This window comes from Solea senegalensis, linkage group LG21, assembly GCF_019176455.1.
Source record: "Solea senegalensis isolate Sse05_10M linkage group LG21, IFAPA_SoseM_1, whole genome shotgun sequence".
Lineage (NCBI taxonomy): Eukaryota > Metazoa > Chordata > Actinopteri > Pleuronectiformes > Soleidae > Solea > Solea senegalensis.
In genome coordinates, this window is record NC_058040.1 from 7,176,494 (window position 1) to 7,201,243 (window position 24,750).

Consider the following 24,750-nt stretch of genomic DNA (forward strand, 5'->3'; position numbering starts at 1 on the left):
TTTAAACATTTATTGAACAACACTTCACGTCTGTCTCTCTAAATCTGCATTGCAACTTTCAACTCAATATAAAATACATGCAACATGTAATTAAAAGCACTAAAAAAATAGTGTTTTTAGTGACCCTTGATCGGGGTTCTAAGTGCAAAAATGTGATTACACTAATAAGAAATAATGTGACATTTGACTAAATAATTAACAGCCAATGCTGATTATGAAAAAAAGTGGCAAATATCACCCTGACTGACTGGCTTGAACAAAATAAACCTATCTTTGGATTTCAGAGGAGCCCAGTCGATGGTTCAGCCCAGCAGAGAAGCTGTGGGGTGACCTCAAGAGAGACTTTCACACCAGACAGCCTAAAAATATGAGCTGAGCTGAATTAAAACTGTGAGGTGGATTGGATGGTGTGAGGTTTTTGCTGCCAAATGAGGGTTTTGACCAGTTATTAACTCTCAAGGATTCACTGTCGGCCTCCATGTTTAGTTTAAAGTCAACACCAAAATGTTTATTGTGGGATAATTGCACAAGCACATTCTGTTCGTTTGCCTTTGGGACTGTGATGAAGATCGGGTCACATTTTTAATCACAAACCACTTCTGAATACAAGCACTGGGCTTGAGAGAGATTGTTTGTGTGTACATTTAATACAAACTTAATTTACCATCATGGTTGCTTGTGTATGTTAGTGCAGGAATGTATGTGCGGGTGCATCTATGTCATATCAGATATATCATTTGAAAAACAGCACTACCAGAAGTCTTTCTGTGCTCCTTGCAAGTGGCCACTTCGTTAGCATGAGCCCTCTCATCCCTTCTTCCCTCCCTCAATCACTCCATATTATGCTCTTTATTCCTTTAACCATGGTAGAAAAAGAAGAGTTCACTCCCCCCTCTCCTCGCCCTCCTCCTCCTCCTCCAAGTTGCATATCTGTTTGTCCCCGGCCAGCAGTGTCACACAGAGTCCTCTGTTCTCTCGCTGTCTGTAGTTCGCGCTTATAATGAGTTCTACTCAGGACGAGGCATTCCGCTATTTGGCCTTTTCTCTGGGGCCAAGAGCGAGCGAGAGACATGAATAAGAGGAGGAAGAAAAGATAGCATGGTAGATGGCACCAGTCTGTCACTATAGCAGCAGGAGCACATATGTGCCAGGCAAACTTTTGTGTCTGTGAACTTTAATAAAAGGTTTAAGGTGCTCTCTCTCACACACACACACACCACTCATACACATACCAGCAATTACCTAACATACACATTTTGACAGTTATCCTACATCTCACTGTAATGTCAACTGTCCATCAAACGATCATTCAACTGTATTTCGGCTATTTCTTTTTATAATTAATGAGCTGCTGTGTTGCAGAGGATGTTGTCACTCTTGTTAAAATGTACCTACGATGTGACTCAAGGGCAGAAATGATGAGTTTATATTAAATTGATGTCCCTGTCTGTTCAAATTGGTCAGGTATTAGACAAGGAAGTGAGCACACACATAAACTGTTAAACACTGTGTGTTGGGCATAATCAACTAAAAGATACAGCTTTGAAAGTGTCCACAAAAACTGATGCGTGGGCACGTTCTGCTTTTTACCAGACACTAGACGAGACTATATTGGTCATTTGACGAGTGGGGAATATGTCATCTTTCTTTTAAAAGGGGCAGTTTCACCAACTTTTTAAAAGCATTATGTGGCTGCTGTGTTTGACGTTGACTTTATTATTATTATTATTATCTTATTTTTTTATTTTTTCCAATCCCAACTTCCTCTGTTGTTGTGGGAATGAGCCGTGTATCTCAGATCCACAACCGTCTGATGAACAGATCACACATTAACGATCTCTGGAAATTAGTGAGAAAACTGTTTAATCACCCTTTAAACGATAGAAAGAAACTTGTAATAAGTGAACTTCTATGCAAAGGCGTCCATGTGGAAAAAATTGTAGACCAAATGACAACTGACTCATACTTTTTTTCTATACGGATATAGAACTATATAGGACTGAAGGATTTTATATAAATATCCAACTGTGTTTTTTTTTTTTTTTTACAATTTACAATTGTGATTGCGATATGATAGGAAATGGTAATTTATACATAATTATTCTGATTTTCATTTGAATAACATATTAATTATGATTACTGTGTGATATTTGCACAGATTTGTGAGAAATCAAGAGGTTTCCATCAGTCTGTAGCATATGATGTGTATAGGTCAGGACAATATTTAATCTAAAATGGTAATTTGACACACATTTTGGTGTTAAGTAATATTGCACCGTATTGCGATTTGGATCAGATTTCGATGAATAATTCAGCCCTAGTCACATAATAATATTAAAATTGTGCGTGGAGACACCAAGTATTGCCATTTCTCTTTTCGTATGTATTTTTTAAAAACGTCAAACACTCAGTATATCATGATAATATCGTATCGTGGTGTCTCGGGTTGATTCCCACCAGTAGCATGAATCATCGATTACTCTTTGATCGTTGTTTACATTCACACGATCGTCACAATGATCTGCCTCAATTGCCTCATTCAGAACTAGACATAATTTACGACGAGGTGCTAATTGTGTGTTATGGTCACATTCCTGTTTACATGTTAGAAAGCTGCGTTCGATTATGAGTCACGTCTACATTGTGTTCACTGCTGTGGCAACGCCAGTAGAACATTGTAATGCATTCAAGATGTCTTTTATACATTCATGTCGTGCTTTCTGGTTTTTAATTGTGTTGTCGAACATTGTGATGTCTCTAAGTCTGTATCTCTAAGTGTATTCACTGGGGCAGATGTTTTGATCTTCTGCTCTTTTTGAAGAAAAAGAACGAGTCTTCTTTTTGTTGTTATTAGAGAGCAATTGTCGACTCTCTTTGCCCCTTTTTTCCACAGTGATTAGTTAAGACAGATGGATTGATACCCGGCGATTGGACAGCACTATCGAGACACTGTGATGGAGTGGGCGATTAGCCAGCATGATTTATCAGAGTGGAAACCAATAATATATCTACTGATGAATCTGTTATGTAACTCTCATACTGTGATGTTAAATAATCAAGGTCGAAGCACACAGAGAAAGCTGTTTTGGTTTAGAAATCCAAGTTCAGCAAGTAGTGAATACTTTTACATACTTACATACTCAGATGTGACGTGATTAATGAGTTGATCCAGTTCCCACTGTGAACTTAATGAGTTGGTTTTTCTTTTAAAGCTATCAATCCCACAACAGCTTGAAAACATTGCCTGTGCTAGTGCTGGGACTGTCACTTGTACAACATCGTGTTTTCCAGAAGGGGTCAGTGTTGATACAGGGTTTAAACTCCTGTTTGGCTCCATCTGAGTCCTCATGTAAATAAGTGTGCACAGTGATCCAATGACTCTATATGATCTATATCTAGAGTGGAAACGAATCAGTTAGTCAGACAGCGGCGACATTATCTAGCACAAATTCATTGATGAACCAATAATTAAAGTGATTTGTCACCCCTGTATGACATTGCCTGGATATTAAGAAATTGTAATAATTATTTTGCAATTATCTGACATGTGTAGACTAAACAATATGATAAGAAAATAAATGAGCTGCAGGTTAATTGACATTCAAAGCAATCATAGCACTGTGTGTACCTGTGGGGTACCACCTTAATTCATCTTAAGACAGAGAGAAAGAAAAGAGTGGTCCCTCTAGGTCTAAACGATTTAGGCAAAATATAATTTCATTTGCAATTCAACTTTTTAAGTCAATTTTTACCGTTATAGATTTAAAAACAAGACGGGGCATTGCTGCATGAGATATTCAAATATGAACTACTATACTCCAATAGAAGGACAAGAACTAAACGTGTTTCTAACAATTATAGATTGAAGTTCTTTTTTTAATATGCATGGAGTGTAGAGCAATCAAAACTGCAACAATTAAACTGCAGCCATCCGAGTTTTGCTGATTACATTGTTACAAATTGCGATCTCGGGCAGCGGTAGCTTTTCATTTTGCCTCAGCCTCCACTCCATAATCCATATTGACATGTTTTCTCACTTCAAGACGAGCCAGTTTCGCCCAGATATTCAATCATAAATGTATTTATGGCGTCTTATCACAAGCCATCTGTCCTGCTACTTCGAAGAGGTCTAATCCCGATGACTGCCTGTGAGCCTTGTTTGCATCTGTATAAAGGCTGTATTTCAGGCACAATAGCCAGTGCGATTGCACTTTATGTGTGAAATCCATCCACGTAGAGTACAAAGAATGAGCTGTGTTCGGAATCGATACGTCTCTCTCTTTGTGTTTTTGTTTGCTCATAAAGTGGAATTAGTTCAATTTTCCCCTCAGCTGGATACATTTTGAGATTTTAAAAAAGCTTTACAGGTTCAGTGATTTTTGTGTGTGTGTGTGTGTGTGTGTGTGTGTGTTTTGAGTCACTTTCATTCAGAGCAATATGCTCGCGGAGGACCTCTGGCGTTGCTGTTTGAGTTACGGGTGTTCAGTAAATAAGTGTTTGTGAGTAAAACTGAAACATTGCACTGAAGTGTTGACGTTATACCATGAAAATGTTTTCCCTGAACATAAAATCTACACAGATTTTATTTTCACCCCTCACCTAAACCTCTGTTCTTGTACAATGTCATACTTTACTGTTATGTTTCCGTATGTACTGTACATACACACCTGCAATTTCGTTCATACTTAAAGGGTGGTTTCATCCATTTTTTCCCAACTTGGTCAAACGAAGCTGTGTGTGTTTAATTTGACTTAATATTATCAGTTTTTTCTAATGATTAAATTTTTTCACAGCTTTACTCATGAAACTTAAAGGAAACACAGTAAAGAGCAGTGTATGGCTTTTATTTTCTCTGAAGGAAGTGACTTTGACTTTTATTTTCTTCAATCCCAACTTCCTCTGTTGTTGTGGGTCTGAGACATGTATCTCTGGAAATGAGTAAAAAACTTTATTTTTTTTTTTGGGTGACGTGGCCCTTTAAAAGAGGCCATTCTAGTATTCCACGCATACATACTCTATCTCAGATTCCATTTTTGTAACGATGATTTCACCCTCTCTCGTGTGTCCTTGCATTCTTTGAGCACCGAGCTGTACGTGTGTGGATACCAGTGGACTTACTCGTATACCTTATAGCAGATTTTCATGGTTACCGTCTTCTTCATTATCTCTTTTGACCAAAACAAGAGCACGCCACCAAGATTACAAAATTGATGTCATGGATGCGAAAAGTATGTCCCGTCCCTAAGCTGATGAGCAGATACGGACACTGTGAGAAGTGTGTAACTCAATGATAGATAGACTTTATTCCTTCCTTTATTTAAATTTGTAGCGTTTTGTATGTTTACTAGTTTCTTTGTTAAATTCGTACAATGTATATCTCATGTATACCTGGTATCTGGTTCCTGTAACAGGTAATACACTTACTTTTTCCATGCATGTCTTTTTTTTGGATGTTGTAGGTAGTTCTTTTTCGGCCCCCAGGTTTCATTCTGGTTTCTTGAAGCAGTCAGCAGACATTTTCTTTCAATTTTCCAGTGCTGAGTTCTGGGTATTTGGCTCCTACCTTTGGAACAATATGTCTATGTATAGATAGATAGCCTGCAGACATCATATATCTCCCGTCCTGAGTCTGTTCTCAGCACACTTAATGGCCTGTGCTAAACACTGCAGTCAACTAAATGTGTTCATCACGATGTGTTCATCACTATATTCAAGTGGCCATTGTTGTGTCTGCATCAGCACACAAAAAAAGGCTTTTTCCACTCTGACTTATTATTTCAGAGTGCTGCTGACTGACTGGAAAGTGGGCACTTAAATACCGAGTGGAAACGTCCGGGTCGTACTGCTGAGTATGTAAAGTAAACTTGCAAAGCACTATCCCCTCTATTACGTCCCATTAAATTGTTCGCGTAAAAAGTGAACTCAAGTAGAAATCCACCAAAAGGCACTGAGGCGTCGTCTTAGCGAAGGCGTCGCAGTATCAATTCAAGTGTGATGCAGGTGAAATAATTCACGGAAACATTCGGAGTTTTTGGTGCGTGTTATTTAAACTGTTGTGGATTGTGCATTTGTTTGAATTATTTTTTATAGCAACAGGATGGTGTTTTTGGGTTTGGAGAAAGGAGACGTCAGTGACCTTTGGCAGAAAATAGAAGGACACAGGCCACAGAGGATGGATGTTTAGCTTCACATAGAATACTTTTGATCAGTGGTTAGAAAAATATTGGCATCTGCGTCTGCTCACGATAGGTATATGAATAGCTAACAGTTTGCTTCCCCTTAATATGTATGACTGAAAAATAGTCATATGATGACCTTATGGCACTCTGAGTTGATCTTGATTCAAAATGTCAGAATTCAGCAGTAGCGTAGTGTATGGCTTGTTGCCAGTGTTTAACATCACTCTGGGAATCGATAAATATTCACCTTCTGGGTCTATAGCGATAACTGCTGATATTCACAATGAAACACTGACCTTTTATTGGCCCATTCACTGCTCACTGGTGGTTTTGTCGTGGAGCAACGGGAGGCTGTGAGCAGCACACGAACTCCGCATGACCCCGATTCGCTGGTCTGCTTGTCCATAGCCTCCCGAAGCGTCTAACAAGAAGTCTTTGTGGGTAACTGTTCCCTCTGTGACTGTTACGCAGGGACAACAAATCAAATCTATTTTTTTAATTAAAAAAAAGTTTTTCTGGCCTCTCACACACACACGACTTCTTTAGTCTTTGAACATTGTGTGTGTGTATTTATGTGATAGACCGTACAACGTTTTTAAACCTCAGCAAATGATGTGTCTGCAGCTCTTTCACGAGAGTAAGAAAATACTGCGTGTTAGTCGTGTTTCATAAATCCAGCGGTAGCAGTGCAAACCTTCACCACTCCCTCTGCTACCTGACACAAGGCTGTGGAGTGATGTATACTTACTAATGTTCCTCTCAAATACTCTCTGTGGAACAATAAGAACAGTCAACCCCATGTTAGAGATTTACTGACGTGTACACACACACACACACACACACTGCCACATTCTTTCGCCGGGGAGTTTATTGGCTGAGGTAATGACAAACTCCACACAGTGTGTATATTGTTATGGTCCCCACTGCTCTCAGTAGCAACAAGTGGCATCACAATGAACAACTGCGCTGTCACACTGGGGAGGAGATGGGATGTAGAGGAAGAGTGTAAGGGGCCAGGTGAGGAAGACTCTAAATTAAGTACAATTATTACATGAATTAATTGGACTTGGGGCCATGGGAGGTGTTGCTTTCTATTGCGAGACAATTTCTTTGGTGCAGATTTCTTTCTGTATTATCCAAAAGTCACTTGTCAGTGTCAGTTGTTGCTTTGTCGTACATTTTTCTCTACTGTTGACACACCTACATTGCTGTGTTATCTCTTACGTCATATTAGAGAAAGCACAAACCTTCACCAAGGCTGCTCATTGTCCCATATTTTTTGAAGGCAATGCGTAGTCGGAACACAACCAAAGAATCATTTCTTTCTTGTTGTGTTGTTGTTAGTCTTAGTCCTTCACTTTTTGAGTTATGCTGCTCACAATCAGACTATCAGACGGACAAATGTGGCCAAAAATATAACCTCCTCGGCCCAAGGTAATCATGAATTTACAATAGTCGAGGTTCATAACAGAGTGCGCCTCGTTGGCACACTGGTGTTGTGGGGTTCATTGCCTACAGTGAAGTGTCCAGAGACCTTCTGACCACAATATGAGCCCTCATATGCCTGCTGAGCCATGTCACTCCATCATAAGTTTCGTTTGTTTTGCCACATTTGGTGTGAACTGACATGAACTGACGTCAGACATAGTCGTGTGGCTGCCATTTGAAATGCTACAAACGTTTCATCTCCTTATTTGCGAAGTAGTCATTCATTAATAAAACTATATTCTCGCATGTTGGATGACAACATGATTAAAAAAAACAAAAAAACAAGTAGTATTTTGAGGTAAAGCAATGAATGCAACAATCACATGACTGGCTTCTTTATGCTGAAACTTCAGTGATTAGTTTTTAAAAAAAAAAAATTAAACAATGCTACTTTCATGGCAGTATAAAACATGTGGTACTGATATGGAAGGGATTCTCAACAGTATCTGGATTTAATCAGAATACTTTTTTTTATTTTGTTTTATTAAATAATCCCTTTGTTGCAGGAGCAGTCGCATATCATGATTTAAATTCCACTGTGTGAAACAGCTGACATTGCTTAACCCCAGAGGGCAGACATACGTGAATCCCTGCAATTGTGCCTGTGCGTTAGTGCGTCTAGCTTTGGACTATAGTCCATCTGGCTGACCCTCTGATCCCTCTGTCATTCAGAGCACATTCTGATTGGCTCTTTGTCACTCTTTAACATCCCATTTACATCTGTTTCTGATAGGCTGTCACTCCCTCGCATGCCTTCCCCTGCCTTGGGAGGCAAATTAAAGTGGTTAAGTTGTAAAACCCGGAATGAGATTGAGGCTGTGGGTGGACCGGGAATCTCTGTGTGGTATCACATGTGGCAAAGACGTTTTTTATAAGCCAAACTTGGTCACTGCACCGGGTGCTGTCTTCTCTGTGAGTCTATAAGAGAATACTTTTGACTGTGGGCTGAAAACATCCTGTTATCTGATCTTGTCTAAATGACTCCATTCCACTGAAGCACTTAATCAGTACATGTTTTCTATGCAGCCCCAAAGTTTTCTCCTGTTGTTCTCAACTACATAGCACACTCTCTCTGTCTATCTATGTGTCTGTCTGTCTGTTACACACATTCTCACAGAGTTATAGGAGGTGAGGGTAGTAGCTTTGGATGTACATACCTGTGCTTTAACAGACTCATTTACTGCTTTGTGAAACTAGAGGAACTGTCTTTGTGACTGTCTATAAAATTCCCTTAGTGCACTCTGGCACAGAACAGCTTTCCTGTCATTCAGGATACACGCTCACAGTGTATTCCGGACATCATGCCTCTGGGATCTCGCTGTGGGAAACTTTGAGGGGGGAGTGTTCAAAAGGTGGAGCAAAAAAGTCTGAGCTTGTAGGACAAGAACACAAGTATTGAACCGAAGTGGATGCCTGATGGTCTAATCTTCTCTCTCCTCCCAATGGGGAATGTTTGCAAAGTGGAGCGGATTTGAACCCGACAGAATCTGTTTGGACTTTTAACTGAAGTAGATGTCAGTGTCTGTCAGAGGATTCTTAAGTGAAGCTTGTGATAAACAGAGTTGCACTCCATGAGAAGTCTGCCGGAGCTTTATCTGCACTGATACCAGACTCAACAGGACTTGTTGTCAGTGCTGCTGGAATATCTTGCTGTTGTTGGCGGCCTTTAGAGTGGGAACTGTAGCACCATGGCTGGGGTCAGTAGGAAGGGGTCTGGGAGACCCTCGTATTACTACAGATTCCTGGGCAAGTCTCGACTGCAGCGTCAGCGAAGCCGGTCCCGCAGCCGCACCAGGCCGCCTGCCAACAGGGGTAATAAATACTTCTACTACTAAGACCTTTTTTTACTCCACCAGACCCATGTGCAATATAGTATTAATGTCCACACAATAAGCTTCAGACACAGAGGCACATGTGCACAACATCACAGTATCTCATTAGTAGTTTTATATTGTAGTGCAATATACAGTGTATTAAAATGTAATTATATTGTAATTACTTCATTTTTTGTTAGTTTTTACTATTGTCACGTCAAAAGTAAAATGCAATAAGGCCAGTGCTGGGCAGGTTCAAAATATTCTGACATCATGTGCCTACGCACTTTGTTTGCACACATACCTGCTACTGAATGTGATGCGTCAAATTAGTGAAATGTTTCTCCGTGTGAGAATTGTCTGTTGTTTTCTGTCCATTAAGAATTTTAAAACCATAACTAATAGGGTGCTTCAACGTTTGCTCAGGAGCAAAACTTAAATAATACGTCATCATATTATATTTATATGAAAAGTTGATAGCATCTCAAACTAAAATGACCCATTTTACAAGGAGCAAGGGTGCAAACTTCAAGAGTCTGAACAAATTGTGTTAGTGTAACTGTCAGCTCACTAACAATCGTTTTCACTGTGCCTGTGTTTCTGATGAGCAAGCTCATAGTTGTGGTTTTGTTTTGTTTTTTCTTAAAGGATTAATTTGCACATGCAGGCAGCATTTAGTGTCAACAGGCAGTTTCCCCCGTGTTTCAGTTCACAGAACTACTTTTATAGGATCATTATATTTAAAGGCCAAGGCAACACTCTACTGTTGCTGATATAAGTGTGTGACTGACATGACACGTTGGTGTCACTATTCACACTGTGACGCTGCTCTGAAGTCGCCCCACTGACCCTTGACATCTCACAGCTCACTCTCAACCTGCAAATGTTTTTTTTTTTTTGTTTTTTTTCTGTTATTCTTAGCAACTTGGAAGTGCTTTAAGACTCTCAGTTCATTTTTCTGAGTTGCATAACTATTTCTTTTCCCCTATAGTCCATGTCCTCCAGCAGCGTGTTTCTTCACTTTGCTGCCTCTCAGTAGCCAGCTGCTGTACTGGCTGCTGGAGGCGGTGTTTGAACTGCAAGGTTACAGTGATAAGTCTGCCCCAGAGGCTTTGCTCCAGTTATTTGAATTCAGAGAAAATAAGAAGATCTGAAAACTTCATCATATTGATTTTTCTCTCTTAAATGTACTGTTTAAATCACCATGCAAAATACAATACGAAAGTAGATGTCCATTGCGCATACAGTATGTTGCTGTCTTTGCAGTGCATATGATATGATAAATAAATGGTTTTAAGCATAAAAATCTTGGTCCCACTTGGTCGCAGAAATTGAACTGAAGTAAATGTAGATAGAAAGAGAGGCAACGTCAGTGTGTTGTTGCTTGGTTTCACTTGTATGGCTTCACTTTGCTTCTCCAGTTAATGAAAGAGAGGCTTTGAAGTATCATTCAGGTCTCAAAAGACTACACACACACACACACACTCACACACACACGCACGGACACGCAGTTGAGCCTTTGTACAAAGACATGCACGCAATCACACTCTGCCTTGATCTTTGTGGGTAAATGCAAGCTCCACTCACCAAGAGAAGAAGAAAGAAACAAAAAAACTACTGCACACATCAACATAGGGATGCCGAGGCTGGAACACAGAAACATCCAGCAACTCTCAAGAGCAACACACACACACACACACAACGTTTACCTGACAACAACAACTAATTGTATTCGTCCGACTAGAACTGGACTTTTGAAATACATTCAAAGATGTTAGTCCGTCTGAAATTGCACTCAATGTGTGACTGACACACCCAGGTAATGTCCGCAAGTCGGCCTGGGCACTCTGCTCATGCACTGCTGCTCCCAGCTCCCAGGTAATACCTGGAAATAATACCATCCAGGAACCCAAAAGAATCACAGCAGTAACAGAAACTACATTTTTTTGGACTTGGAATTTGATTTTTTTTAAATGAATGGATGATTTGGAAGACTTGGAAAGAACTACCTGCATACTAAACCATAAACCAGCTAATACTAACAAGCTCAAAGGGTTTTTTTTGTCTCCTAATAGAGTGAAGGCAAACACGTTACGTTCAATAAATTGATTCCCCACAACTAGCGCTGGTATAGTGGGACAGCATCAGTTGTCCTACTAGACGGCTACAACCATAGCTTGACTTAATTCTGCGTTGAAACATACAGAGTAAATAAACTAGTAACCATGTGTTTGTGTTCATCACTGCTGTCTTAAGTTCAGAATGTGCATCCATCGACAGATGTCATCAGATGGTCGTTAAATGCCTCGAGAGGAATTATTAGAACTGAATAAATAGGCAACACATTAAAGCGGTGTTTCTTTTTAATCCACGTAGACTTTCTTTTGTTCCTTTTCACACAAGTGATTCTGCTGCTTCCAAAGGGGAGATCTGTTCATTTGATTATTGGTCTAAGTTGTGCAAATTATACATATATTGAGATTAAAGACATGTTTGAACCACTTGAAGTTCAGACCAGCGACTGTTTACATGTACACAGGAAACCTGGTTATGGGGAAAGAAATTAGATTACGCGTGAAGTAAGACAATAACATTCACACGCACTGGAGCAGCCTGCCACTGTTTCTGAATTTGGACTAAATAATTAGCATTTTTTACAAATAGATCCCGTGGCTGTGCTCAAAGAAAGTGCTTCAAGAGCACATACTGTACCTGCCAAGACTAAAACAATAAAACTACCGCGTTGACTGTGTCAAAGAACCCCCACCATTTGATAAACACCAACACATTATGAGGTTCCCGTTTGCACCAGCCCTCTGCAGCATTTCATTGAAGCTCTGTAGTTTTTAATTAATCCTAAAAGACAGATATACGGACTAACAGACCTCGCTGAAAACATACAGTCCGTGGTGGATAATAATTATCACCTGGCTGTGCAGTTCGCCCTCAGCTCTATAGATCTTTATACGGCAGCACGTGTCAGTTCACTTTATTGGTTTTGTGGCCCATAACTTAACTTGTGTTATTTCCCCTTCTCTGGTCTCATCAGCCTTGTTCTTTCCACAAGTGAGCAGCAGCTTTTATAGTGTGGAAAATAAAGAAAAAATAATTAAATAGTGGATCATAATTAGGAGATGCAGGGAAGTTGTCTTAATGTAGAAGCAGACCGAAAATATGATTAAAGGGCCACTTCACGTAAGAAATATAAAATGTTATTTCCAGAGATAAATGTGTCATACCCACAAAAACAGAGGAAGTTGGGGTTTGAAAAAGTAAGTAAACTGCAAAAAAAGTTGACGTCAAATTGACTGCCTTCAAAGAAAATAAAACCACTGTGTTCCTGTCAATTACAACACGTTTTATGAGTAAAAGAAGTCTTAAATTGAATCCAACTCTGTAATAGAATGTGAATTAAACAAACACAGCAGCATCGTGGCTGTTTTTAAGTTTACTCTTCATTTGACAGAAGTTTTATCGAGAGGAAGTCACTGTAACCCGTCTTGACGTATGAACTGTCACTGGGACAGATCGGGGTTGCATGAGCTCATGTTATTGTTTTCTCAGCACGTGTCTATGTGTCATTATCAGTGGGTGGAAAATCTTATATCAGCATGGCTGCTGCCATTTCCTCTCATTTTGTCGGAGTTGGGGATATTTACAAAAACCACTGCTTATACCTCCAAGAGGAAAAGAGACGGAGTGAAAGTGGTGTTACTCTTTGTCCTGAATTAGGTGAATATAAGAAGTACTTTTCCAGGATCAACCTGCGTCTCTGCTTTTTTGTTTACACTGTGCCTTCGAACAACACACGTTTAACTTGACAAACATGTGGGTTTTTCCATGGAAAAGCAAATGGGTGAAATTTGGGTGGAGGATTTTAGCAAAGTTAGGTTTCTGTCTCGCATTTATACCCTCAGGTTGGGCAGAATGTTGGGCTGGGTTAGGCGCTCATAACTGTTGCCATCATACCTTTTGCATGATACCAGAGTATGAAGGTATTTCGCTCCACTTCACTCATGCTTGTCTCCACATCCACGTTCCATCAATCGTAACTTATTTTCACTTGCAAGATGATTCAAATCATCTAAACACCACCTGGCCAGTGTGTCACTAAAGTATGCGCGTATATTTATTTTAGTTTCCGTCTAGTTTATGCTTAATTTCTGTCTTTTAAGATATCGCTGTTTCTTAACATGCACTTGACCATAGTTTTTCTTTTACAGTTGAGTATATAACAAACAGTGAGACATTAGTATGTCTTAATAAACTTAATATAAGAAATCCTTATAGTTGACCGTGTTTGTTGCGTGTGTCATTCGAGCCAGGCTACCATTATTTCCCTTTCTTTAGTGTGTATGTAAAATGAAGTGTCTTGTCATGACAGAAGTGATAATATTGATCTCATTTTAAACACAGAAAGGGTGAATAGGTTCACCAAACTGCTCCATCATAACGTCTTAAATGAAAAGAGATGTCGGCGGGTGCTCGTGTTTAAGTAAATCAAGTGTTCGGAGAGCTGCATGGGACTATGCCAACGATGGTTACGGCCTTTTAAAAACAAGGAAGTACTATGCAAAACAAAAAGGGAAAAAAATCTGTAGGAAAGGGAAGGAAAAACTCGAATAAACGTTGAGAAAGGAAGTTCATTGATTGGAACTAGTGAAACAATCACGGAACAAAATCTGTCACCAAAAGTTCCAACTGTAGCATTGTGATTTAGATAATATGTAAATCAGAGTTAGGCTAAATTGAAGTAATTGCATACAAAAGTAAATGTCCAGTCTTTAAATACAGTTCACACTGAGAAACCTATACTACTCCAGTGTGTGACCGCACACAATAAAGCATTTACAAAACATTTACAGTAACAGTAAGGAAAGGATGTGTTTGAACATATCAATAAAAACGCACTTATACATTAACACTGACGCGATATTGCATGGGATCATATTCTCAATGGGTCATTACCAAGAAACACTTGTGTTCTGTGGTACTGTGTCATGCTAAGTGTCCCCCCCCCCTCCCCCCCAGGATGTTACTGATGTAGTCATATATTAGGCTCAGTGTGTATGTGGATGTACTGTACGTGTGTGTGTGTGTGTGTGTGGGTGTGTGTGTGTTGTCTTTGTGTGTGTGGGTGTATGAGTGCACTGATGGGAAGTGAGGACAGAATTATAGGAAGCATGGCCAGAAGCACACAGACAAACACAATGACTCAAGGTTCTGATGATTCCTTCATATTTATACTTCGACACAGAGAGGCTGTGTTTCTGATTTATGTTTCAAAGTTGCACTTAAGTTTGAATAGAAACAGTGTCCAAGTAGTGTCAAGTTTGACATGTAACATCATCGCCAATGAAATGTTCTCTACTGACTGTTTTCTCGAGATTAGATCTGCCCTCTGATCTGTTTGAGTGAAACAAGAACTTGACAACAACATTTCACAACTTCATTTGCATTAGAGTGAGGTATATATAAAATAAAACAGGAAGAAGCAAGTGCGATGTAGTATGTCCCCTTTCCCGGATGAAAGAAAGTATGATCACTTTGCCTTGTGAGCTTATGTAGTGGAAGGCATAAACACGAGAAGGAGAGCAGAGACAATAAACCCCCTTAGAACCCACGATTTCTTTCTGATCTTTTAGTTTTTATTCCCGGAGCCTGTGTTCTTGTCTGCCGCGCTTTCCCTCAGTCAGGTGATTCTTAAAGAAGCCCAATAACAGGGGAACAGGTGCAGGCTAATGCTGCTTAATCCATGGATATCCACTCAGATTACTTGCCAGAGTGAGGGAGCAATTTTTAGGAAATAGCTGTACAACTACAGAAGCTAAGTCAGCACTGCCGTTCACTTTAAAAAGCAGCCTGCCGATTTACTCCCAACAAATCATGTCACTGAAGCATTGCTATTTTCACATGCGCTCAAGCATTTAGTATTAAAACACAATATAAAATAGATGCACACAAAATCCTAGTTTCTATAATTAAAAATCAATAATCATCGCTAAAACCTGGCCATTTGAGTGAGTCTCTCCGACGTTTGAATGATTTGTTCATCATATCTGTGACTGCAAGTTGACATTATAGCAGTAAGCGAGATCGTCGCCGGCATTGCAGGAATGTTGCAGCGGTGTCGCCCTCTGCACAAACACAAACTTCCTCCTTGTGCAGCCCGCTCCTCTTCCTCTTCCACCTCTCTCTCTCTCTCTCTCTCCTCAGCCTTCCTTTAAAGCTCTGCACACAAAGGCAGGCATGTGCCAAACGAAACATGAAGCAGGGGGAAAAAAAAGCTTCAAAAGCTACATTCACGCTGCTATGTTTTTATTTTTAAACGCATATCACATCTGGTACAGTTTTGCCTACCGTTCACCCTTGACTGGAATTTTGGAACACCTAAAATAGAGAAGTTTGGAAACTCTGCCGGGTTCTCTTTTATGTTGGAAACTCAGGGGGGCTGCATTTAAAATGACGACGCAGTCGACCACAGTCAATCTCTGATTGGTTCTTATTAGTCAGAATTTGACTGTGGGCCATGAATAAAAAACACTGCAAATACTTACTTTCAGTTCCCTTCTTATTGTCTAATAAAAGAAATCTCTGTCTCTCACTAACTAAGCAAATAACTGTAAAGGAGAAAAAATGTGAAGCGCATAACGACTGATACAAAGCTTGTTTTCGTGTAAAACAGAATTGTTGTAGATTTTATTTCAAGACTATATATATATATATATATATATCACATGTAGGGTTTATCCTGTGATTTTGGACATGACTGGACCGATACGGATGCTGAGTATCACATTGACTCATCCCCAATTCCACTTTCAGGCCCCCGACACTGAATCCCAGCATAATTTTTAGGCTGCTGTGAATGTATGTTTCATTAACCCTAAATCTATTCGGGGTTGCTAAAAGTTAAGTGGCTATTGACTATGTCTGCAGCAGAGGTTGCTGTAGGATGAAACAATTCTCTTTTACTCCCGGCGTGTGTGTGTGTGTGTGTGTGTGTGTGTGTGTGTGTGTGTGTGTGTGTGTGTGTGTGTGTCGAGTCGCTGCGAGGAGACAAAGCAGCACCTCTTTATCACCCCATCATCTCTGCACTCAGTAAATACTGCATCGCAGGGTCAAAAGTCCAGCGCTGTCCTCACGCTTTAGTGTTAACACATTACAGTCTTTGTGTACACAGACAGGGAAACACTCGCCCATCTCTTTCACACACTAACACATGTGTTCGCTCAACCGTAAAGCTTGACGGTTCAAACCTGTGCTTGTAATGGTATACGCCTGGCTGGGCCTCCACTGGTCCCTCCATTACATGGATCATTGTTCAGCTAGGACTCTGATATATCACTAATGAGGCTGTGCTTTGTTAAAAAAAAAATAAATATATATATATATATATATATATATATATATCTAGCTGGCAGAATGCACTTTGACTGACATTAATTCATACTAGACTGTCAAAACTAATTATTGCTGTACCATCGCTGAGTCAAGGCCAGTTCTAGTTCTTACCCTCAAAGCTGGAACAGGAAAGGAAATGATGCATTTGTGAAGGAGGGAGGTTGAGAGGTGACACGGTCTGAAGAGGATCGTCCTCCAGGTAGATGGAACACAGGAAGCACAGCCTTGACAGCCTGTGATTTTGCTGTACATTTCACCAGCCCGCAGAGAGTGTATGTGTGTGTGTGTGTGTGTGTGTGTGTGTTTGAATTTCCCTCTGATTTCCTCCCTCGTCATAACACCAGAATTTGACATTCTCTCAGAGGCCACTTTCCAGCCCTGAAGGCACATACTTCTTGAAATACTGGCACGTGCTGCTCTCGATAACAGGATCCTCTGCTCATGGTCTGTTTATGAGCTCGGTGAGCACCGTTTGGGTTATGTTTCCCTCCTGTTCAAATACACACTTGAAAAGCAACAATAAGCAATATTTAACCCTCTTATGACCATCGAGATGATCAGGCTGCCTGGATTTATATTGATGTTATGGTTGTTATATTGTCAAAAATGAGATAAACAAGATAACCTTCACTTTCAAGCGTTTAGGAATATGGTACCGAGACGCTGACGGCACAAACACTTATGAATCTTGACTGTGATTGGACGGTCGTTCCGCAGAATTCCGGGGGGGGCTACCTTAATGACAAGTATGGTGCTGGGGTCAGACCCTGGATAGTTTTTGAATTTTCTAGATATCACAAACGGTCTAGGAGTTACGGTAATGAGAAGTAGGTCAGCGACAGGATTGGTAACAAAAGGGCTTAATGGCTCAAGTGACTATGAGATGAATCCTCTGATATTTTGTCTGTCTGTCTGTCCTAAAAAAAAAAACAGTTAATACCAGACATACCAAAACAGGGAGGAACTTATATGAATGCAAACTGGACTTACTTGTATCTGATTAACTGTCAAAAATGATCAACTTCCCCCCGCCCTAACTACTGCATATATGCATGTAATGAAACAATGCTTTTTGAGCTAAAAGATTTTAATATATCCGCTTTTTTGTTTACAGCTTATTTCACGATGTCCTCAAATAGCCATTAAAAGTCATGGTTCTCGACAGCTGAGCAATGAATTCAAGTTGTCGAAATTAAAATTTAAGACACAGCCAGTCCTCACAGACAGGTCGTCAGACGTGTGTGTACCTGTTGAAATTAGCTAATGATGGAAGAATGCTGCAGTCTGTGAGCAGCTTTCACTGGATTAGAACATCAGCCACAACACCTAGTGGGATTTCACGTGTAGTAGATGACGCACGTTTGTAGTGGCTTATGGGTAAAAAAAAAAAAAGGCAGAAAGGAAACCATTGTTATGCGACGCTATTAATCCTTATTGTAACCCCAGCAGTGGAGAGTGTAGATGCTGAATGTTCGCCGTCATTTGTGGGCACATAAAATAACTCACGGTGACAACTTGCTCTGAACAACAGTTGTGAATGAGCTCGATCATCGCGGAGCCTCTTTGCATCGTGAGCTCAAGTGATAATGAATCATAAAGCACACAACTCCAGGCGAGGTAACTAATTGTGTTTTTCGAAAGTCAACCGTTGTCATTGTTATTGCGATAATCATATCTCCACTTTGGCGTAGCCACACCAAAAGTGATTAGTTATGCAAATCAACGATCCCGTTCCCCCCTCCCCTTGATGATAAACTAGATGCTATCAGTCTGTTTTATAACGGTTTGCGTGACACATTACCACCTGCCCACCAAGCACACTGTGTTGTTTACCTATGTTTATCCGCTCGCCTCCCGCACAAATACGTGATACAACACACAGAATGACTCTCGTTTGTCTTTGCCTTAACAGCAAATTAACAAAATGTTGAAGAAGCTATGAACCTTTCATCCTTTACTCCCCCCACTCTCGCCGACAGCTGGAATTCTGTAAAATGGAATATCCTGTGATGGTCTAAGGGGAACTGGTCATTGGATGGAGCACGCCTCGGTAACACTAAAGCAAATATGCACTGTGATCAAGATATTCCATAGAAACTACGTCATGTTGCTTATTTGAATTAACAAGATACAGTGTTGATAAGAGGGTGCTGGGAAGAGTATTTTTATTATTTACTTAACATTTGCATATACAGACACTGCCTCCACTCAGGTTATGCCAGCTCATAGTGCCAGATGCTGTCGTTGAATGTGAACAAAGGCGCACACAATTCTACCTGTGTCGGCCAGACCAGGGCACATCCTACTTTGGTGCGTGCACAACATGCAAATGACTCCAAGTGTGAGGAGGACAGAATCGAGCAGCTCTGTTTGTGGGTAGATTCGTGTTGGTGGATGAGGAAGGTGTAACGTGTGAGGGCACAATGAGGAAAAACAAAGAGAAGAGATGAGAACAGATGTGAATTCCATTTGATATGATGCAGGAGATGAAGATGCAGTGTGTTAATACAGTGATTACTCTGATGGGTGTTGAAGTAAACTATTTTTTATTATGAGTGCACACCGAGGGGAAACAGTGAAACTGATAATGAATGAAAATTTGCTGCAAAAAAGGCCACAGGATTACAGGGAACTCTCTCATTTTGCCTGTGTGTCCTCCCCTCCCAGCTACTAAAATACTATATTAACATCTGTTAGACAGGCCCCTCTAAATGAGAAGTGTTAACAATCTCAGACCAGCTAGCACATGTAGTAGAAAAGAGCTCTTTGATGCTCTTCTTGAGGAGTGGGTTCAGAATTTGCGCTTTAATTTAAGTTTTATTGAGTGCCGGTGCCAGATGCACTTGTTATAGCATGGGGAAGTTTGTTTCCAGTGAGTCGGTGGAGAAGACTTGCACGCAGATGGTGGAAACATGTGATAGCATGCACGGCAGTTTCACTCAACAATTAGTTCACAACTACTTGTGTAACCAAGTGTGTGAGTGTTTGTGTGGTGTGTGTGTGTGTGAGAGAGCATTGCTGTGTGCGCTTGTTGCAGCCAGCTGTGTTTGAGTGGGAAGATTTCCGTTAAGAAAAATGAAGCAAACTGCTGGGTCAAATCCATTGGCGTTAGCAGGAATAATTTGTGAAAAGAGAGAGAACTGTATCATGGTCACGTAACATTTTTGGTCCTAATGTGTGCCTTTTAATATACTATGATTATTTACATAACATGACAACAGATCTCCACCACATCGTGACTGGTCAGAATAGCAGCCGCCGTGGACGTGCAATAACCTTTTAGGTTTGATTGCACTACTTTTGAGACCAGTATTATGCCGGCTCAAATGCTGTTTATGCCCTTTGTTTACAGATTGCACTGCCTTTTATGTCTTTATTTACCGTCTATTTTGTGTGCTGCTGGCCAACTGAATTTCCCTACGGGGTATTTATAAAGTATGTCTTATCTTATTTTAGATTGGGATTTTCATTTGCCAACTTCGCAACTTCCCCACAGCACAGTTTCGATCGCTGCTTTTACGAGTATTTATAAATGTCCAGTATCCAGACCTGTAAAAACTGAAGACACACGCAGAGCAACACTGTTAGAGCCTGTTGTGTTGGGAGACGTTCCATACCGAATGATTGGATGTCAAACATCCCCAGTAAAACAAAATGGAATGCTCCTAATACATGACATGCTATTACAGAGTTGTGGGACTGTTTATTAAATAGGATTTGTTTCATAATGCAGTTTCATCCTTCATTAAAGTCACACAGCGCAACATGCACTCATTTCATTAGTTTCCAACTTTGCAGGCATTTGCGGAGCTTATTTACATTTACATTTTCAAATATGACCTCAGCGATGGAGTTTGACGCAGTCTCTGTTTTTAACTCTTTAGTGTATTTCCTAAATAATTGGTTGACTCAACTTTCCTTGTTGGGCTCGGATGAGATCAACATGCAGTTTTCAGACGAATGTACTTACTTGTGTCTGTACCTAATGTCTGATGAGAGTTTATACCTAATTTATATAAATTTTTGTTGTGGGGCAGCTGTGTGGTAAAGTGTGTGTCTTCTAATGAGAAGGTCAGGGCTCATATCCCCATCTCCTCTAGTCTACTGGCAGTGTGTTGCAGTGCAACCCCAATTTGTTTTGATTGCACTCCTGGTGCTGGTCCCAAGCCTGAATAAATGGATAGGGTTGCATCAGGAAAGAGCGTAAAAATATGGTGTGGATAGAACCAGTCGACTGTGACGAATCCTGATCGGGAGCAGCCAAAAAAAACAAGTATACTGTATATAAGTGCGTATATATGTCTGTCTGTTAATCAGCTGTGACGTCTCATATCACGTCTCAGTTACAACACGGGGGTCATGTTAGTTCACCAACTCATAAACTGCTCTGTGGCTACGAGCTAGCATTCAGCAGTGATGGCCGTCTGAACTCTGTGGGGACTTGCATGCTCGACAACTCTCACATTCCTCCCCAACATGTCCAGATTCGCTGCTCCCACACCGGAGTCGCCGACTGCTTTTGCTCCTCGACGTCTGCTGCTGTAAACACGCACGAACACAAACACACGAGATAAAAGAGATAACGCTCACATCGAGTGTGGTAAACAGGGGAAGGAACGAGAGAACGAGGAACTCGAAGCAACATCCTCTTACATACTTAAAGGGCACATTCGTGGAGGAATCGATAATATGATGCAGTCCCTCGAGTACTGCTTTAGAGAAATTGAATCAGATATCAAGGAATAAATAGACATTTTCGCTCTCATTTGGGATTATTGTGTAAAGATAAAATCAGACGTTTTCCAAAACCTGTTTGGGTTTAAAGGTCTGAAATTGTACACCGTCTTGTGAATTTAGTCTGAAGCTCAGTCTGAGGTTGTCTCTTGTGTGTGTGTGTGTGTGTGTGTGTGTGTGTGTTTCTTTCGATCAAATTGGGGCAGAGAGAGATCAAGGATACAGGAAGAGGAATTTTAAATTTGGTCACAAAGGATATGCAGCGCTCTGCTGTTAACTATTTCACCAGTTAAAGAAATAGTCGGGTTCTCTGAATTGAGTTTGTTTTCCTCTCCTCCTTTTCGCCAGCATCTGATTAACTAATCTTAGTATCTGAAACCAGCTAATCGCCTTGTTCTGTGCTGAAATTCACCAGCCCCGACTAAATGAGTATTTTGTGTGGATTAAAAAACAAGATTAAAGTTGTTAATGAATACGCTTCAGTGTTACTTAAAGCTTCGCCCTCTTTTCTTATCGTAACACTGAGCTTATTGACTCCTGGTTTTTACTCCCACAGGAAACGGGACAGAAAATAAATAGGGGTTGTATCGATGTGCTCTAATTCACCAACTAATTCAAACGACTGTATTTCCACAACATGGAGGCCAACTTGTTAAACATTGAACCGTGCATTTCTCACAATGTAAAGAACCCATCCACTATGTCACGGTCTCTCTGTTTGCAGAGTCTCCTCCAGAGAGGACGGGACGCCGACGCAGCATGCCAGGCAGCTCGTCAGACAAGGCTGCACCCGCTATGGAGGCGACGTCCACTGCTGCGACACCTTTCAGAGTCACCATGAGTACCGTAAGTGTGTGTTTTTTATGAGCCATTTATGCCTTTTGTATTTGTTATACTCGGCGTCAGTTTGCCCGAGGACAACAGCGCGGGCCCTTCTTACCGTCGAGGGAATTCCATTTTTTATTACGTCCTGTGTGGGCCACACTAACTTATTGAATACATACATCACAGTGAGCTCTCTGATGCAATGGTTCGACCCGCCTCTCTGAGGTGCAGTGGTGATGATGATGTAACTATTTATTTTCCCCTCATCCCTCTTCATCACGAGGAGCAAGTTCAAAGTTGTCGTCGCCAACAGGATTTGGCATGCATTAGAGTTGCAACTTTTCATAATCCATTAATCTGTCGATTATTTTCTCGATGAATCGTTTGGTCCATAAAATATCAGAAAACCATAAAAAATGTTGATCGGTGTTCGTCAAACCTGGAAATGATGATGTTCTCAAATGTCTTGTTTTGTCCACTAACCAAAATGATTGACTTTTAATGATTCATTTGTTATCCAGAGCAAAGAAATGAAGAAAATATTCATATTTAAGAAGCTTTTATTGTTTTATTTTATTGTTTTAATCATGAAAAAAGCTTCAAACTGATGAATCGTTTCAGCTCTAGCATGCATTACTTCTCATTACCGTAACTCCGAGGCCACTTGCGATATCTAGAAAATTCAAAGACTATGGACTGGTGTGTCCAAGACAACTTTAACTTTCCATATCTGGAAGTTATTCAACCGTTTAGGAATTACGGTACTGAAGCTGACGTGCGCAGGTGAATCTAGTCTGTCGTTCTGTGGAAGTCCTGAGGGTTACCGTAATGACAAGTATATGGGTGCAAGGCTCTATTTCTCTGCTTTCCGGTATCCATCCGTCTGTCTTCTACCGCTTTATCCTCCCCATGAGGGTCACGGGGGGGTGCAGTGCCAATCTGGAAACCTGGACAGATTGCCAGTCCATAGTTTTGGAATTTTCTAGATATCACAAACAGTCTAGGAGTTACGGTAATGAGAAGTGAGCGTGCCAAATCACCTCTCCTTTCCTCACCTTTGGTAGTTCCACATATGGTTTGCAAAGACAGTATCTCCTTCCTCCTATAAAACACTCATGTTCCTCCCCCGTGCCTTAGGCGGCTGCTAGTACCGGATAAATGTATGGTAGAAGTCTGGTCTGGCACCCAGATGGACCCGTGCCAGTATGAAACTCATTTACTTCAAATATTGGAATGGGACCCTTTGATGTTTGATATTCGCACGTCACACGTCTACACATCCCAGGCTTAGCAATCAGCTTACCATTCCCCCGCTGACTTTTTTCATAACATTTCACACTGAATAACATTCACATGCTTCATGCACACTTTACCACTCCTGTCACTTACTCATGCACGCTCTCTCTCTCTCTCTCTCTCTGTGGTTTTAATTTTTTCTGCCATGTTTAATTCAGTAGATAAACAGACAGTTAATGAAGCAAAAATAAAAAAAAGAAAAAGAAAACAAAGAAAAAACTGCCACGAGTCATCAATTTAAATCTAATTAGCAATTAGGCGTGCATATTTCCATAAATAAATAATGAGCGGGGAGATGACAACCCGCAGGTGAACTGTAAACAGTCGACGTTAGGCCAGCTGGGCCACAAGCACTTAGCATTCAGTCACTCATGTACCATCCTCTTCTGTCATGTAAACCTTTAGCCCTTGTAATTGTTAAACACATACATTAAAGGGCCAAGGCAATGATGCAATCATTTCAAGATCATGACCAGCATTCAAAAACAAGTCGTTTCTGCCCATAACTCAGTAAAACCATCAGATTGTTGCCCCTATCTTGTGTGTGTCTGTTTTAAATTCTTCTGTACATTTTTTTTTAATATGACCATGAATGAATGAGTCCATGCAGCGATGTAAAAAGAAAAGGAGAATGAAGTGCTTGTAGGAGACAGGAAGGGGTCAGATGGAAGGGTTAAATATTGATTAAGTGTCTCTTAAGCAGCTCCTTGTATTCTTCAGGTGAGAGAGAGAGAGAGGGAGAGAGAGGAAGAGAGAGGGAGAGAGAGGGAGAGAGAGGCAGAGAGAGAGAGAGAAGAGGACAACTGTCTCTGTCACATGACCACTTAATTTACTTCTCTGGGCTCATTGCTAAGCTGCAGTGCCGTCTTCATTTACAAAATAAGAGGCTTCCCCGGCTTGTGTCCTGCACATTTCCACATGCTGCCTCCCTCTGGCCTGTGATGGTATTACCGCAAACTAAGTTTACCAACTTTGCCAACTTAACACTTTTTTAGGAATTGTAGATAACA

The 24,750-nt window shown here is 40.6% G+C and overlaps 1 protein-coding gene across 1 annotated transcript in view; it reads left to right on the forward strand.

Moving 5' to 3' along the window:
- The window catches only part of LOC122758637 (disabled homolog 2-interacting protein-like), a 128,857-nt gene that overhangs the window by 47,072 nt on the left and 57,035 nt on the right, over window positions 1-24,750 (forward strand). Inside the window, exon 4 of the mRNA XM_044012904.1 lies at window positions 22,344-22,465. Coding sequence (XP_043868839.1) covers window positions 22,344-22,465 — 122 coding nt within the window. The remainder of the gene's footprint in view (window positions 1-22,343; window positions 22,466-24,750) is intronic.